Source organism: Zootoca vivipara, chromosome 8 (assembly GCF_965207765.1).
Source record: "Zootoca vivipara chromosome 8, rZooViv2.hap1.1, whole genome shotgun sequence".
NCBI lineage: Eukaryota > Metazoa > Chordata > Lepidosauria > Squamata > Lacertidae > Zootoca > Zootoca vivipara.
This window is the reverse complement of record NC_142591.1, coordinates 50,138,190-50,156,082: the sequence shown is the minus strand read 5'-3', so window position 1 is coordinate 50,156,082 and position 17,893 is coordinate 50,138,190. Positions and strand designations below refer to the sequence as shown.

General features: G+C 39.6%; 1 protein-coding gene across 3 annotated transcripts; it reads left to right on the top strand.

Moving 5' to 3' along the window:
• The first annotated feature begins 1,730 nt into the window (after positions 1 to 1,730).
• Positions 1,731 to 16,615, top strand: LYPLA1 (lysophospholipase 1). 3 transcript variants are annotated; one of them, XM_035124980.3, is made up of 9 exons: positions 1,731 to 1,914; positions 4,428 to 4,459; positions 6,311 to 6,376; positions 8,006 to 8,053; positions 9,719 to 9,789; positions 10,961 to 11,034; positions 12,107 to 12,208; positions 12,781 to 12,957; positions 13,826 to 16,615. In XM_035124980.3, exons 1-9 carry the CDS (start codon positions 1,846 to 1,848, stop codon positions 13,877 to 13,879), a joined length of 693 nt encoding a protein of 230 aa, XP_034980871.1. In that variant the 5' UTR covers positions 1,731 to 1,845; the 3' UTR covers positions 13,880 to 16,615. The 3 variants fall into 3 exon arrangements, with proteins under 3 accessions (XP_034980871.1, XP_088531618.1, XP_088531619.1); XM_088675492.1 differs by lacking the exon at positions 1,731 to 1,914 and adding an exon at positions 3,841 to 3,860; XM_088675493.1 differs by lacking the exons at positions 1,731 to 1,914; positions 4,428 to 4,459; positions 6,311 to 6,376 and adding an exon at positions 7,360 to 7,460.
• The last annotated feature ends 1,278 nt before the right edge of the window (positions 16,616 to 17,893 follow it).

Here is a 17,893-nt window from a genome sequence, read left to right as displayed (position 1 = left end):
GAACCCCCGAGACCCCCGGATATAGGGCGGTATATAAATTAGATGATAATAATAATAATAATAATAATAATACATTGCCTCCTGTAAAACAGCTGTCTCTCTCATTTATTTCATTTCTGAACCGCAAGTGGTTCTAGGGTGGAGTACATTAAATATAAAACCAAGCTAACCATTCCAGTGAAAACAGCAACACAATTCCAATAAAAAATTACAATAGAAAGTCAGTCATACCTCCTTACTACAAAATCAGTAGCCTCAGCTGAAATCCTTCCTAATGTCTACCCAGAAGTAACCCCACTGGGCTTCCTCCCAGCTAAACAGGGGTGGGGTGGGGGTTGGGATAGAATTACAGTCTTATTGTGTCAAGAAAACCACATCATTAAAAGCCTGGATGAATAAATAAATCTAGCTAGCAGCAAAAAAAGGCAGCCAATATTGGTGTCAGCTGGATTTCAAGAGGTGGGTGGCATTTCAGAGCTCCACTGCTGTGAATGCCCTTTCATCAGCTGCAAAAAGGTACAATCTCACTCAAAGATGGTTTTATACCACTTTTAACAGTCCTGAAGAGTAAGTTTACATGTGAAATGTTATTAATTCCACTTCTCTGTAGGTGGGAAAGTATTCACTTACTGGTATTTCAAAATGTGGCAAGCCAACCTTGCTCATTCTGCTGATTGGGCCCTGGATTTCTGCCCTCAAGGTTTGCCCCCTGAGTGCTGGGCACCAGCAAGCCCACCCAGAAGCAAGATAGCAATATAAGAACTTGTGCTCTTATGTTGTATGTAGGCGAAAAATCTTTGTATCTGCGTGTTTCTAAACATTAAAAAAACAGCCTTACAGTATACCCTGTAGATGTGAGCTTAATCTGTTATGTAAAAGATTTCCAAAGTTTATTTTGATGCCATTTAGATGACAGCATACCTGCCTTAGCATCTGTACATGTTAAGTGTCTTGGAAGAAAACACTCTGTTTGGTAAATGTTTTTAATATTTTCATTGAAGTTTGTAAAAAACAAAAACGAATTAAAATAAACAGTTCTGCAGTGCAAATTCTAATACAAATGCAGCTCCCTGTCTCTTATTTATATTCATTCCAGTAGCACCTTAAAGACCAAGTAAGTTTGTTATTGGTATGAGCTTTCGTGTGCATGCACACTTAAGATACCGCTGCTCTTTACCGAGGCAGTTTAAAAACCTCTAAAATTACTCTTACATAAAGACCAGTGTTTTAAAAAGCAGGAATCCAGACTGTGTCCGGGCTGTTCCTTTTGTTGGTAGGACGGCAATATTCTGGATTTCAATGGCAGGTTAAAGTTAAGACTTCTGGTTATGTTTTCCTGTACCTCTTTTATATCTGATTTTTTCCCCCCACTTTCTTTTCGGCCACTCTAGAGCAGGTGCGGGGAAGGGATCTGACAGGAAACCTCCAGAAACTGCTTGGATTACAAGTCCCATCATTCCTGGCTGCGGGCCTCGGAGTCGAAACCCCGTTCCCCATCCTTTTGAGAGAAGAAAACAAAACGCGGCGCCAATAATAACCTAGAAGCCCTGTCTGAAGACTGAGCAGAAACACCCCCACCCGGAAGAGGCCTACACGCTTTCGGGAGGGCCCTCCTTTTAACGGCCGCCCTCGCTTGCTGACGCCACAGGCAAGAGAAAGGCACGCACGGGCGTGCGCTCGCTCGCTCCCGCTGACGTAGGAGGCGGGGAAGGCGGGCCTGGCTGAGCTTCCTCCCCGTTCTCTTCCTTCCAATCCGTTCCCCCGACACGCCCGTTCCTCCTCCCTCCCGCGACAGTTTCTTACCGGCCTCCCCCCGCCCACCCTGCGGGTCGGAGAGTCCGGTGTATGTGCGGCAACAACATGTCTGCCCCGCTGCCAGCCATCGTCCCGGCCGCCAGAAAGGCCACCGCCGCGGTGAGTGAAGAAGGAGAGGCAGCGCCTGGCGCCTCTCGTAATGAGGGGATGGTCTTTGGGGGGGGGGAGGCGTGGGAAAGAGTTGATCAGGCAGGGGCTGGCGGGGGGGGCGTATTGGGTGTCGCACTCCAAAACTCACTGACTCTTTGGGAGGAAGCCCCGCGGAACGCAGCGCGACTTGCTTTGGAGTCTGAGGGCCCACAGCAGCGCCGTAAGCACTTCTCCCTCCCCCTTTCGTCTCCTGCCCCTGGCCTTGCTTTTGGACAGGCGCCCTCGCTTGTCTCCCGGTGGGCGGTAATGCCCTTGAGCCGCACCTCAGCCGCCGCCGGCCCCCCGGCCGCCGCCTTGTAGGTAAAAGTCCTGGGTTTTGCTCGAGGTAGCCGGGCTTACTCTTTTAAGTCTTTTAAGTCTGTTAAGTACGCCGTTTGAACAGACGCGCGGTGGATCAACAGTTTTGATGTATACGGTAACGATGCATCTTTTGCAAGCAGTTCTTGCAGAAACCAAACAGCGTTCTCTTCCCCTTCGCCCCCTCTTCAGGGAAGAAAAACAAAATCTGGCCAAGCTCAGAATCGAATATCGCCGGGTTTCACAATATGAGCTTAACAGCGTTGTTGCGCTTGAAAATGTAATTAAGACCGTGCAGCCAATTGGGTGATTTCCTTGCCTCAGATGGTGCTAATCAAGGTTTATGAGCAAGACCCTAAGTAGTAATTTCTTGTGTTAAAATTAAAAATACTTTGCATTTCACGGCCTTGGTGTCAAATCCTGTGTGGGCAGGTGGGAGAATCGCAACTGAATGTCACAGCAATCGGATAAATTCCCAAGAAGGCTTTGGGAAGCCAGCACATGCTCTCATTTGTTGAGAGACTTGGCTGCAACAAAAGATTTCATCACCTTTTGCTGTCTCTTTCAAAAGTGTTTGGAATATGAACACTTGCACCAGAATAAACAGAAGCGTGAAGTAGAGCTAAGTGAGTTATTTTAGTGTCAGTTTCTATGCAGGAGTGTCCCACAAAAACATTTTATTTGCTTAGGTGGTGAGAATTTTTAATGAATAGTTTGATTTATGAAGGTTACAAATGTGGTTTTAATGCTGCTGGATATCTGTCAGGTTTTTAAAAAATACTATTTTTAACAACTTGATGAGCAGCACAAGCTACTGCTAATTAGGTTGGTGGGGCCCTATATCCCTGAGGACTCATAATTATTATAAGGAAAAGGAATACAGAAAGGCTCATCACAATGAAATGACAAAATAAACATTCATTATAAGGAAAGAAAGTAAGAAACAAGAACAATTTATTTCAAAGACATATGAGTGGCCAGTTTGATTCTGTACAGTAGTTCTATTTTGAGGGCAGAAGTAAAAATGGAACCACCAGAGCATCAACCAGCATGCAGTTTCTTCTTGCCAATTGGTTCTGGCTTTGCTCCCAGCTCAGAAACTTGCTACCTAGCTCATACTACAAGGACAAACCAGAAGAGGACCACACAAACTTTAATACAAATTGGGTTTTGGTTCTCATAGGTGCTTTTGCATAGGAGGGACCACACACAGTGATATGTGAGGTGACTGCTCCGTATGTTGAACAGTTTCTATGTGCCTTGCTGCACTGGTTTTCCCCACCCCAAATTCTTTTATCTTTAAAATATGTGCAATGCAGTCCTGTGCATGATTCTTTGGAAGTCCCACCAAACTCCTAGGTAAGCATATATAGAATTGTAACCTCTATATTTTTTGGTCAGAGGAACTCAACACTACATTTCAGTGCTACGGGCATAATCACAAGGTTGGAACTGATCAACATGGTGATCCAATACTCAGGATGATAGTTACTGCATGGAGGAGCTGCTGTGCAAAGGCAGTTTTGAATGACTTGTTTACATACATGATGGATTCATTGTGAAAAAAGGAAAAGGTGAACCTCAAGCAGGTGCCCAAGGTGAATGTGGTTCACAGTTCAATTACCAAATACATTTCAACAAATGTTTTCACTATAGACAACTGTAAATACCGATAGACAATAATTGAAACCAGTAACCTCCAATCAAATAGTTTATTGCTTATAACTTAAAGGTGCAAATAGAGTACAAAATAGATGGAATTGAACCACTTCTCTGCACTCCACTGCTATGGGAATTCTAGCTTTACATACCAGCCAATTCTAGCCATATGGATGGTTATTAAAAGCAATCTTAGAACTGTCAACCAACTGTTCATATTCTTTTCCAAATACAAAAATATGTGAACCAGCTGTGAATTTCTCTTTGTCAAAGAAGCCCTACTGTATAGATGACTTCTGGTGTTTGAATGAGAACAACAGTTAGGTATATCCTTCTATCCTTATCACATGAGCTGCCGTTATTTGTTTACATGTGGAGTCAAGATTTATGGGAAGTACGTGGGTAGTTGCTGAAGAGTTAGGTGCATGCTCACTGTGGATAGCTTTGTACCATGTAATCTTTTTAAAAATGAATGGTCTAATAATTAATGTGCTGTTAACTTCTAGGTCATATTTCTTCATGGATTAGGAGATACCGGGTAAGTGAAATATTTAGCTTGTTATATGATCTTAGCCTTTGAAAATGCAGCTTGCTACTTACAAGAGAATATGCTATGTGTTGAATTCTCACCGCAGCCAAATCTACATCAGCTCCCCCCATGACAACTTATTACTGGCTTATGTGCATGCAGTGCTCAACCTCCATATGTTAATACCATTACTTCTGAACAGGATTACTATATCCTGGGATTTTTCAGACTAGTTTTATTACTTTTTTAAAAAAATTCTGCATTTTAATTCCCTTGCACATGCCATTGAACAACAGTATAGCATTGTTAGTATTATCAGTGGGAGTGGCCTTAATCCTGTAGAACTAGCTTGGCACCTCACCTTCCTTTCTTGCCCCACTTTTGAGCTCAGAGTGGCCGGGAGTTTTATCCTTTATTTTTCTCTCAATGACTAAACAATCATGACTATTCGTTTATTTATCGGGCAACACTTCCCAATATGCACCTTCATTTTTGTTCTCCTTGAGAGAGTGTAATCTTTTCATCGACCTGCATAGAGAGAGGGAGGGTGGAAAAAGCATCGGTCTCCAGGAACAACTTGGCAGGGAGAAATAACTGTTAGGATCTCATTCTCACAAGTAGGACCCTGGTAGGGACACATGCCCGACTGGCATGTTCCCTCCCTCCTGGGTGATCGTTTGGGAGCTTCAAAAGCATTCTTCTGCCCGAACATCACAGTGACTGATGCCAACTGACATCAGCACACTTACGGATCCGCAGAGTTTGCGCAGTTGCGTAACAGACCTCAGCAAATCAGCATTTGGCTAATCTATTATATTTACATATAAACACACAGAGAGCACTGCAACATGGCTCCCTCTCTAGCATCAGACAGCAAAGAGAGAATGAACAAAGGACAGTAGTCCCACTTCAGGAAACACATTAACACAAACATCCTGTTTCCGCCACTTCCGACTGTGGAATGAAAACATATACCATCCTGTGATAGACAACAATCCCATGAATTCAAACACAGGGAATGAATCTCCAACAATAACATCCCCCCCCCCCCAACATTGATCCTGTTATTCCAAGGGTCTCTGGTTGGTGCCTAGGCTTCTCCCCATCACCATTCATTTCCCCCTGCTTTCCTGGCTAGGGAAGGAATCTATGTATGGTTTGGAATGTAAAGATCCAGGTAAGAATCACTTTAGTGCTTGAAATGTGTTTAGTGGTTTAACTAGTGCCATGGAATGTATCCTTTTAAACTTATATGCAGGTTGTCACCTGATTTAAGTTAATAGCTAGATTTAAGTTAATTAGTCTAGAAAAGAATAAACAGGAATCCTCTTCTAATATTTTTCTTTCACATTGTGCTTCCTTAAAGCTCCTCCCTACAGAAGTAATTATTTTATACAGTTCAATACAATGTCTATTTGTTCCAGTGGGGCTTACTTTGTAGTAAGTCCACTCAGTACTGCCATCTTTGGATGCTTAGAGTTACCAAAAGTTACATTTTGAAATTAATATTTAATTAACGTGTGCAGTTTAACTGGTTGTAGCAATATTTTTTGCTTTGCATTACTGTCTTTTTCATTTTCAGTCTTGAAGCTGAATCCAAGCCTTTGCCTTGCAGCCAGCATAAACTGCAAAATTATACTGATCTAAACACCGAAGAATTGGAAATCTGATTTAAATCAAATTTTAAAAATAAATCCTGATAGAAATGGATCCTCCTTTAAAGTGTTGGGTTTTATATCCTAAAAAAGAGGATGGCTAAATTATGATATAAGTAATGACTTTAGATAGGTATATTTAAATGAACTGGAAGATTTTAAATGACAAGCTTTTTTGTTTTTTGTTTTGTCTGTATTCTAATAGGCATGGGTGGGCAGAAGCATTTGCTGGAATCAGAAGCCCACACATAAAGTATATTTGCCCACATGCGTAAGTATATTAATCCTTTTTGGTTAGTGTTCTTCTCCCAACCCCATTTTCAAAATTAGATGGCAATTACATGTTTTGTAACAGATGGCCTGAAGGTTTTCTTTGAGAAACAAGGAGTTGCTATACATTCAGCTTTTTGGTTTCTTCTTAAAATTAAATATTCATCTCTATTAAGCATATTTCCGTGATTTCAGTTAATTGCACACAACATAAAGGCACAGTTTTAATTCCCTGATTAATAGTTTGGAGATTTTTCATGTGCCAACCACTTGCTTGTTTGATAGTAGTGAGTAGCAGTTTCCAACAAGCAAGCAGTGATTTGAGTAAGTACAATTCCCTTTCACTTGTCTGTTATGTCTTTGGTGATTCCTTCCATCACACATCCCGCGTTACAGACAAGAAGGCAAATCCCTGGTTACCTGCATCTAGAATTTCTAGCTGCTTCAAATGACCAAATGGCTGTAAAAATATGCTTGGGGGGCTCAACAGCATGCATCCAAGAGATTCTCCAGCTCTATTATTTATTTCCATATACCCCACCCTTTCTCCCAGTGGGAGCACAGAGTGGCTAACAGTATGGTACAACAATAAGAAATACAAGGTAGCAGGGAAATGCAGACACCTAGAGGCTTCCTTCTGAAACATTTTTAGGTTTTATCATTACAGGGGCTCTGGATTACATTAGAATTTCCTCTCCTGGGGAATATCCCTAAATAACTTGAGACATTATACAGGTTGTAGTGCAGAGTGCAGGATGACACTTTAGAGAGAGACTGGATAAATAGTGAGGTAATGTAGGTGTGAGCCTGAAAAAACCCATGCTTTGATCATTCCCAGGTACACAAAAATGAATTTCAAAGAGAACATGAGCTATAAATGACGTCATTAAGCTAATGACTTAAAGTGATAGAACCTTCAATATCCCACATTAAGTCCATGCTTTGCCATGTATCTTATAAGTATGTACGGTTTTTTTATTATAGGACACTGATTCCCAAATGGTGGCTTGGGACCACCTGGGAAGTACCACTTGACAGAACTGCAAAACAAGGAGTATGACTTCAATGAAGGGGTGGGGCTGAAGGTGGGTCCCAAACACACAATCTTCATGGTGAATCCTAAGTTATGTATTATACTGCCTTGTCCAAGTAAGCCAACCAAGATAAAATATTTCAGGAATGGAAAAAAGCCCTTTATGCCCAAGTATTGGATCAAAATGCTCAGCATTAGTCTTATTTAGGGACTGGCAGGTTGAAAAGGTAGGAAAGAATAGGTCCGTAACATGTATTTTGTTTCATGACAGAAGGAACACAGGAAAACAGAATGTGTGAAATACCAGGAAATGATCTATTGGCTCCCAGTGGGTCAGTGAGCACAGGTGGAGAAATGTACATGATTCACATAGCACTAATTGTGATGGGTCACCATATTTGTTGACCAAGAAAGACATGAGCAGGGGTAAGAGGGTCAGAGAATTTCATTTCCTGTCTTGGCCAGTTACAAAGTTTCTCTCTAAGGAGGTCTGTCTAGTGATATGGTCTTATCATTTCCATATTACAGAAACACATGAAAATGGTTGTTTTGAATGTTTTTGCTAATTTTTAAAAAAACTTTCTCCCCAATTTCCAGGCCAGTTATGCCAGTTTCTGTAAACATGAACATGGCTATGCCTTCTTGGTAAGTAGTGGATTTGCAATAATTTTGTCATTTTCTTTACGTTTGTTGCATTCTCTGTCCCTGAACGTACAATGTTATTTATTCCAAATGGAGGAATATTGAAGGAGACATAGGAGAGGAGGTTGATTTTGGTCACTACATAGTAAAATGAGGAAGGGATATGGATGCAGCAGTAAACACTGATTGAACCTATAGTCACCTTAATTTCATGTAATGTATGATATAATGGACTATGGTCACAGTTGTGTCTTTTCTGTGGACTGCAGCTCATAAAGAGGAAGAGGCCTATGTTTAGTCTAGCACAGGCATCCCCAACCTGCGGCCCTTCAGATGTTTTGGCCTACAACTCCCATGATCCCTAGCTAACAGGACCAGTGGTCAGGAATGATGAGAATTGTAATCCAAAACATCTGGAGGGCTGAAGGTTGGGGATGCTGCCCATTATGCCAGTGTTTCCTTTCAGTCACATGAATTTGGGTACTGACACAGCCTTGTTGCTTTGCATTCCTCCTCTATAGCACATGTTGCTGATTAGTTTCAATCATAAATGTGCCTTTTATGCCTATCATAAAGACACAGTAACCTCCTCTGGTTTGGATCTGATCTGTGGTTTGTTTCAAAGCTCATGTTCGTGTTATGAGTTGCCTACATTGGAGCTCTAAGACTTTTAAAAGCTGGATGACAGGCAGCTTTCTTCCCTACACACAGATTTAGTGGTAGAAAAGCTATATCATTTTATAATTGTTCACAAAGTGCTTAAAAGCTCAGACGCATTACCAGAAAAAGTGGCCAGTATAGCTAACCCTACCTCTTGCTTGCCTCTCCCTTCTTCAACTCCATCCATCCAACTGTTTCCTCAAATCCTTGATCCCCCTCCTGCATTCATTCAGCCACAATTCTTTGCAGACACTGTTGTTTCTCCCCAACAATCCCTTCCTACCGGAAGGATTCAGCTTTGATCCCTAAGACCCTATGTAAGATTCTCTATGCCTGTTCATTTGGCCTCTTCTTTCCTTGGCTGCTTTTCACACCTGTACATATTCTGGCTATTTCCCCCTCAGGTTTCTGTATCTCAGTCTACTGTTGACTATGTCACCTATCTTTTAAGCTTGCTACACCATAGTCTCCTAAAACCTTTACTCACTCAATTTATTTGTCTTGATGATACAACTCCTGCTGTTCCTGTAGTTGAGTGGTAGTTCAAGTGCTGTTGGTGCCTAACTCCCATCACCTCTAGCCAGCACCACAAATGATCAGGAATGATGGCAGTTGTAGTTCATAAACATCTGCAGGGCAACACATTGACTAAAGCTGCTATAGCCCATGTAAACTTTTAGTTCTGATCCAGCTGCTACCTTGCTTGCTTTCCTTGGCAGAGGCTGTTTCTCAAGTCCTCATCTGACCTATGACAGTTCACAACTTAGATTATCTGTAAAAGTTTAGAGACACAAACTTTCAGTACCCAAGGTTTTGTCACTATCATGTCCACCAGTAAATCCCTTTTTAGTGTTAGCAGAATAAAGCCCTTTTAAAGAAAAAGGCTTTATTCTGCTAACACTATGGATTACAATTTTTTAACCACTTCCTGATTGTGCTATAATAATGGAAACCAGGTAGTGCTTTAAAACATTTCCCACTAAATTTATCTACATTGTTTCATTTAAGGTTTGATATCTTTGGCCTCTCTCCAGATTCACAGGAAGATGAAGCTGGGATTAAGCAAGCATCAGAGAATGGTATGTTCTATCTATAACAATGTTATGTTCACTGCACGAGCAGAGCTTTTTTGATCAGACCCATCTAGTCCAAGATCCTGCTCTTGCAGTTGCCAGCCAGATGCCTATGGGAAGCCCATAAGCAGGACATGAGTACAACAGTGGTTTCTCTTCTTGTGCTTCCCAGCAACTGGTATTTAACTACATCTTCATGAGCAGCTTGCTGCGTTTCTGTGTTGTACAGTGAGAAATGGAGTCAATTTTTTAGTGTATGGCACAAAAGCTATGTGTATGGTCACCCTGCACATTTTGGGCCTTCCCAGAATTCAGTCCTCTGAGGAAAAATGGGCCCCTATTCCTATTCTGATCCAAACCACAGAATGACTACAATCTTAATAGAATGGGTGTTGCCACAGTTTGTGGCATTGTAGTCAGGACATTTCTTTTGACCAGGGGCTGTATCCCATTATGTCATTCAACTTTTTGCATACTATTCCTATTTCTCACCTCTCTTCATTCTCCCTTTTTCTACTCGCAATTGCATCATTTATGTTGCTGACAAATAGGTAGGTTGCGGACAAATAATCTGAACTTGAGAAGAAACCCTAACAAGGTGGTTCTGATGACTTCTTTGCTCCTACAACTAACCAAAGTAGAATGAGAGATTTCTGCAACCTCCAATGCACTTCACCTAGTCATAATCAAATCCTATTACATGATGTGTATTCTTATGCAGTTTTGTTTTGATTGATAAACTGGACTTTTATTATATATTTTATTTGTATCATATATTTTATTTGTATAAATATGTATAGTTCACTACTTTGGGTAAGCAGACAAAGTGGAAAGGCATGGGAAAATGGCTCACTTTCTTGAAGGTGTCTTGGACCATGACTTTAGGGTAGATGGAGTCATATTTGTCACATAAGAATCAGCAGAATTTCACTGACTGCTAGGCGTGTATTTAAACCTTTGCCTGTTTTACCTCGTCCTGAGGTAGTCTTTCAGGTGAGGCTTTATATGCCTAGCAAGAGAGAAGATTCTGATCTCATTATCTGGAGCCATGCCTGCAGCTGGATAATTGGATAAATTTCTCATCTTTACCTGTTAGCCCCACAGTGCCCCTCTCCATGACAGTCAATTGTCTACTTTTTTGTGATGACCATTAACAGTTAGCTTTTTATGGTTACAGTGAAAGCACTTATTGAGCAAGAAGTAAGGAATGGAATACCCTCAAACCGAATAATTTTGGGAGGATTTTCTCAGGTAAAGCCAATTATTTATTTATTTTACATCTATCACTATTTCTGTGTAAGTTGAAAGTGACTTTTATAGTACAACACACCTGCTATTGTTACCATATAACATAGAATCTCGATAGTTTTCCCACTTACCATTTTTTCCGTGACCTTCAAAAGACCCACACATTATTAGTGACATCATAGTGCTCATCATAGTTGTTTAGCATTTGGCAGCATAAAGTTTTCCTGGAGTCTTTGTGGATTGGACATACTCCTATTTACCTTCCCTCAAAGCTCATAAAATATGCTAAAAATAAAAGTTAGTTCCATATGTTCTTGGCATTGATAGTTCTACCTTGCAGACCTTTTAGAGAATGTTCTGATCTTGGCTTGCACTCTAGGAATCTGTGGAGCAGCCACTAATGAATATATGTCGATCATTTTTACTTGGCTTGTAAATGTTATAATTTCTAGGTTAACAGCATGAGGTACAGGAGATGAAGTGGTCCCTTGGAGCTCAAGCTATCATAAAGGACTAATATGCTTAATTAAGTATGGATCTTGTGCACGGGAGTTAGTATGGTTGCATTTGTTGTATAGCAGAGACTGTCTAGAGCAAGATGTAACAAAGACAGATTTGCTATTTTTAAAACATAGTTTTACAATAAATAGTTTCACAGACTCCTTTGCACCTCCTCAGTAGTGTCCCAAAACCCAGCCACTTTGCTCATTCTTATCCAAATGAAAGGAAAGGAGCTGGGCCACCTGAACTCCAACATGCTTAAAGGTCGTTGGAGAAGTGCTCATAGGAAAACAAATGTTTTACAATCGGCCCAAGGATTGGAAGTGAAAGATTCAAATACAGCACACGCTTGAAGAGAGTTGGGGTAGTGGGAGAACATGTTGCCTCCAGGAGGTCTGCCTTGTATTTTGAGAACCATTAATGTAAAGATCTATGAGTTTATGATTCTAGTATATAAAAATGCAGATGTGCTGTTCTAAATGTTGGTAAGGAAGCCTAGCTGAAATTACAGCATTTTCAGTGAGCATATTTTAATATGTAATTGCAGTAACAAGAGCTCTTTTGGTTTCACTAGGGAGGAGCTTTATCACTGTACACAGCTCTCACAACAAATCAGAAACTGGGGGGTGTTGTAGCACTCAGCTGTTGGCTTCCGCTGCGGACCTCATTTCCACAGGTAGTGTACTGCTTTTCTAAAATTCAAAAGAATTGGTTGGTTATATTTAAAAAAGCTTTCCATTTATATTTCTGCATTCAATTCTCATGACAGAGAGGCATAATTATCACAGTCAGTGATAAAGGCAGCTTAAAGCAAGTTAAAGAGCATTCTGTTTGTTCCATTTCTCCATGCCTCTATCCCTTCTTAGATCTTGACTATAGAAAATATAAACAGTATTTCATGAACCCAAGAACTCAAAACAGGTTTCATGCATTTCTAAAGAAGGTACAGTATTGTGATATCAGCTGGATGTTTCTTCAGGACCTTTCACTAGAACAGCACATGAAAAGGATGTTTTCCTTAAAGTGTTAGTTAGTATGAGAGGCTTAGCCAGTGGGGTGCCTTCCAGATTCCTTTCCCCATCCAGCCACAGTGTTGACTTCATGATGCTGACCTAGACACTGTGACTCAGACTTACCTATGTCATAAAGGAATGAGATGAAAGGGATGGTGAACTGCTTGGAGGGCTAAAATAAAAAGTTGTGCATACCTTTCACCTCTTAATGTTCTAACCTATTGCCTTTTGACAGGGTCCTATCAACTGTGTCAACAGAGACATTCCCATTTTCCAGTGCCATGGTGACCGCGATCCTTTAGTTCCACTTATGTTTGGTTCTGTCACTTCTGAGACACTAAAGACTATGTTAAATCCTGGCAACATAAGTTTTAAAACTTATTCAGGCATGATGCATAGCTCGTCTATTGAGGTAATTGTTCTGCAAAATACTGATGTTATCTGAAGTGATGTTCTGTTTCTTTGTTTTCCATTTAAGCCATACTAGTGTATAAGGCCTTGAAACAATTGTAACAATATAAATTTTCAAGAACTAGTTGAAAGTTATTAAACATTTTAAAAACTCATTCAATAGATACAATGAAGGATAGGATACAATTGTAATATACTTAACATTGTTGCACTTCCTCTTTCTAAGTAATATCACATTTTCAGGTACTGTATAGTGAATTGAACCAACTAAATATCCAGTATTTTGGAACATGATTCTGACTTCCTTAGCATGGAGCCTGCTGACATTATATGCAATGCAGTCATACATCTGTACTCAGAAATAAGTCCCAGTAAGTTCATTGGGGCTCACAGGCTAGAGCAAAGCTTTCCAAACTTTTCATGTTCGTGACACACTTTTTAGACAAGCATCATTTTGCAACACAGTAATTCAGTTTTACTAGCAAACCAGAGGTTAAACTAACCACTTCCAGCCCTGGAAGGAGCGTGGGGAGTGTTTGCGTGACACATCTACACAGTGCAGCCAACACACTAATGTGTCACGACACTCAGTTTGGAAAGACTCTTGGTTACAGGGTATAGGATTATAGCATTGGTCCAAAACAGTGCCGATACAATGGCAGGCTGACTGTATGTGGGACTTTCTTTTTTAATAGTGTAAAATTACAGTTCGTGATTTAAGTTTGGTTGAATGGAAAAGAATCAATGCTTTCCAGGGTAAGAATGACTTTCCATTGTAAGGAATCCAGCCATATGCTTGCTTTTATTGTGTATTGATTCCTGCAATATGCGTAATTAAACCAGATCACTGTTTTTTTATCCCTTAACAGGAAATGATGGATGTGAAGCAGTTTATTGACAAGCAACTACCTCCAATTGACTGAAACCATGTGAGAAACCTTTTGTTAAATGCACCAGCAGCAGTTGTCACCTGTACTAAATTGTTTCTTTTCATGCAGCCATTTCTAAAGTATTTCTGTGCCTACAGTGTTCACTGTATTGCAAAGACTAGATCACATAACTTTGAGAAGTAATGCTCTTTTCAAACTTCACTGGCCACAGTGTAGATCGAAGGCAGAGGAAAAGCATGTTAGAATATAATTAGGTATACCCCTCCATGCGTGATCGCTCCAAATTTACATTTGTCTCTTGATAACTGAATACCTCTTCTTTAAAATAATTGTTTAAATGAGAACAGTTAATGTTCCAGACCTGTTTTATTACTGCTTACAAAATTGGCATTCATGTCAATTGTATACATACAATTGTATACATACAATATGCAGTATGTAAAACTGAGTAAGCATGCAGTGGTAGTATAAGTATATATACTTAAAGATCAAGTTTAATCAATATTATTGCATGAGCAAGAGAAGACTGTTGCTCAGTCTTTAATTATTCCTGCACATTGATGAAATATAGTATTATCACCTCCCTGTGTGTCAGGTTACTTTGAAAACTTAAAAGCACCTGATCTCAAGTCAGATTCCCACTCAACTGCACTTAATATGATTTTAATATAAATCTTTAATACATTGAATTCCTAGCATAAGCTTTCCTAAAGTATTGGAAAACCTAAACTCTCAAATCCTCTTAAGTAGCCTAGTAAAATTTCTGAATTTAAAGTAAAAGAATATATTTTATGAACAATTTATTGTAATTTGCTTTCTTCTGCTATAGCAAAAACAGGAATGTGCTGTGGTACAACCACTGAGGCTATAGACAAGAGGATCTAGAAAAGTAATTGGACTCATTTTTCTTTGCACACTTAGCACAATAGTGTGACTTTTTTGTTTTAAAATGTTTCAGACTTTGAGCCTTTGTCAGACTAGTATCTCCCCCCCCCCTGCCCTAAATTTATGGCAAATCTTTGAGAAATAAAATGTTCTCCCTTGCTCAACCTGCCAAACCTTATTGCATTTTAATCTATACATATACAAATAAAATTTGAAGCTTCATAAGTAACTTGTAGAGCCAGCTTCAAAAAAATTCATCTAATGTATTCAGAAGCAGTATTGCAGATTTGGTGGTAGTGCAAATCATAAATATGTAGAAAAGTTTGGACATTTCCCCTCTCTTCCAGGCCATCACTGAAGTTCCACTATTTTGCTAATTGCCTTGACATTACACTGCTGATACATATCTTATTCTTAATGATGTTGAAATTACAGCTTCTGGGGTTTCTTCTATTATCTCTCTTCTTTATGCATATAATCCAAGCGTAGGGATACAATCCAACACAGTCATATGTGCACTTTATTAAGTTACAGATGTTACAGTGTTCCAAGGATGTTTGTAATGTGACTGTAAGTACTTCTATCTAGCTTTGTGTATCACATTCCTTGAGCCTTGCTGGACCTTCTGTAGCCTCAGGGCCATCTATATACCAGCAGAATTGGGCAGTAAAGTGGTTCCTGGTCTGCACAAGTTCAGATTTCAAATGAAAGAATAATAGGTTTGACTGTTCTTAGCAGTCTCCCTAATTTGCTGTGTGCTAGGAGAGAGTTCGAATGAACTGAAACATGCCACCTTTCCATTTGTAGAAATGGATTCCTACATTGCATACAATGTATTTCATACAATGCATTTCAGGAACAGCTTTACCACTTAATTCTGCTGAATAGAATTCAGCCCTTAAACAGTAGTGAATGCTTCTGTACTCAGCCTTCCTTCCAAGATATTTCAGTGCTGAGAACCTCTGCTGGTGTGCACAGATTTCAATATGAAACCAGTGTGACTCTCCTGAGTGCTTGTCCTGTTTATACTGGATAATAGTTTTCAATATAAATTATAGTTTGCAGCAGAAGGCAATCTGTCATTTTTCCGGCAATGTGTGAATTTTTTCAGAACCTTGCTTTAACAGAAGTTGGTCTGCTAAAAAGTATTTCTAATGGAATAGATACGTTCTATTAAGCAGTAGTGAAAATAGATGTTTTGATTTACTAGACTAGATCCATGTTTTATCAATTTGTGTGAAACTACTGAAATAAAAATGGTAGTACTCCAATAAGATACAAATTTAGTTCACTTTGAAATTATAGACATGTAGCATTTTGTCAAATCAAAATTTGATATCCAGTATTGGATGAAATACTTAATTGCCAACTTGCTGATGAATATTAATTATATTGTATGTATATTACAGCCTAAATGCTGCATCCAAGGAAAACTAATGGCTTCATTTTACCCTGATAGGATGTGGCCTTTATTTTTCCCTTAAGTATTGTACAATGTCAATGCAGTGAATTGCTGAAGGAGTACAGTACTCTAACTTGTTATTCTAGATCTGTTAATTAAATGTTTGCCTTAGTGAGGTGTATTGCACTTCATTAAACTGCAAAATGCATCTTTTTATAAATAGGTGCTATTGACACTCAAAATGAATATAGTTTTAAGAATGTATTGTATAGGATGTTAATGAAGCCATACATTTAGGCTGGGATATTTTATAAAGAAATTTAATTTGGCTTTCTTTTATCCTAAGTTGTAGAAATACACAGTTAAGGTAACATCTTGATTTTATATTTCTTTATAGAAATAAATCTTGTTCAAATGGCTTTCTTGTAATTGAAAATTGTAACCCTTTCTGTTACTGTGAAATAAAGTCTGAACAACCAGTACATGAACCATTTCTTGATAGCAGAGTAAAGGCCGCAGGCTTTATATATGTAAAGTAAAGCAAAAGATGGAGAGGGAATATTTTGTCTTTTAAAGGAACCTTATACTATTGCCTTTAATTTGTAAATCTCAAAGCCATTTGCAATACGTGTGTGGACTACAATTCCCATCTTCCCTGACCACTGGTCCTGTTAGCTAGGGATCATGGGAGTTGTAGGCCAAAACATCTGGAGGGCCACAGTTTAGGGATGTCTGATCTAAATAGTAATAATTTCAGGAACAACAGCAGCAAGAATAAAAAATAAATCTTGCAGTGAGAGTCAGTAAATAAACAGAAATATCTTTTAACTGCTTGCAAAGGCATGCAATGTTTGTAGGGTGATAACTGATGCTACAGTAGAGGTGGTTAATATTAAAAGCAGGTAGTCTTTCAGATATTAGGGCTTTAAACACCAATGTGATCATCTTGAATTGCACCTGGAAATGAAGGCAACCAGTGCAACTATTTTAGGATGGGTTAAATCAGACCTAAATGGAACCTCAGCCTGCAAGCTGGCTGCTGCATTTTGTACCATCTGAAGTCTCTACATCATCTTCACTACACTAATACAGTCTGGAAGTTGGCAGAACATGGAGTACAGTAGCCAAATAATCTCCGTCCAAAAGAAATCATAGGTGGCAAACCAGCTGGAGCTGAAAAAGGCACGCCTAGTCACCAAAACCGTCTGAGCCTCCAGTGATAGTGATGAATGCAGGAGCACCCCAAAGCGGCAAACCTCCTTCCATCCAGGGTGGTCTGCTAAGGGCTTAGTATTTATTTTTTAAGCAATTATTTTTTAAGCAATAAAAGTTTGGGTGAAATAAAAATGTCAGTCGATGTCTGATTAATAATAATGTAGACTTCAGAAATAACTATGAGTAAAAGTGTTCCTGCAAGTATTTTGGCTCCAAGTCATTTAGGACATTATAAAACAAGCCGCAGCTTAAATTGGACCTTTTAAGATACTGATGCTAAATGATCCCATTTGGCTGTCCCAGAGTTAACCTGACAGCTGTACTCTCCAGCAATAATCCAACTGCTAGGTCACCAGACACAGGCTACTTGTAACAAACTGTCTTGGTCTAAGAACAGCTCTTATTCACTGCCTGGAAAGCCTTTGCTATGGTGTTCTGCATGCTTAAGCAGCACATGCTAAAGAGCAAAGCATAATTTTTAACTGACGATAGGAAATCCCTGCAGTAGTTAGAAAATGCTGCAAGGCGAGACAGAAAGGTACGAT

What these genes read in the sequence shown, in the direction of transcription:
- LYPLA1 (XM_035124980.3), top strand. Translation starts at nt 1,846, where the DNA reads ATGTGCGGCAACAACATGTCTGCCCCGCTGCCAGCCATCGTCCCGGCC. An exon ending in TAAGCAAGCATCAGAGAATG is followed by an intron (nt 9,790 to 10,960) that starts GTATGTTCTATC and finishes TTATGGTTACAG; the next exon opens with TGAAAGCACTTATTGAGCAA. An exon ending in TTTTGGGAGGATTTTCTCAG is followed by an intron (nt 11,035 to 12,106) that starts GTAAAGCCAATT and finishes TGGTTTCACTAG; the next exon opens with GGAGGAGCTTTATCACTGTA.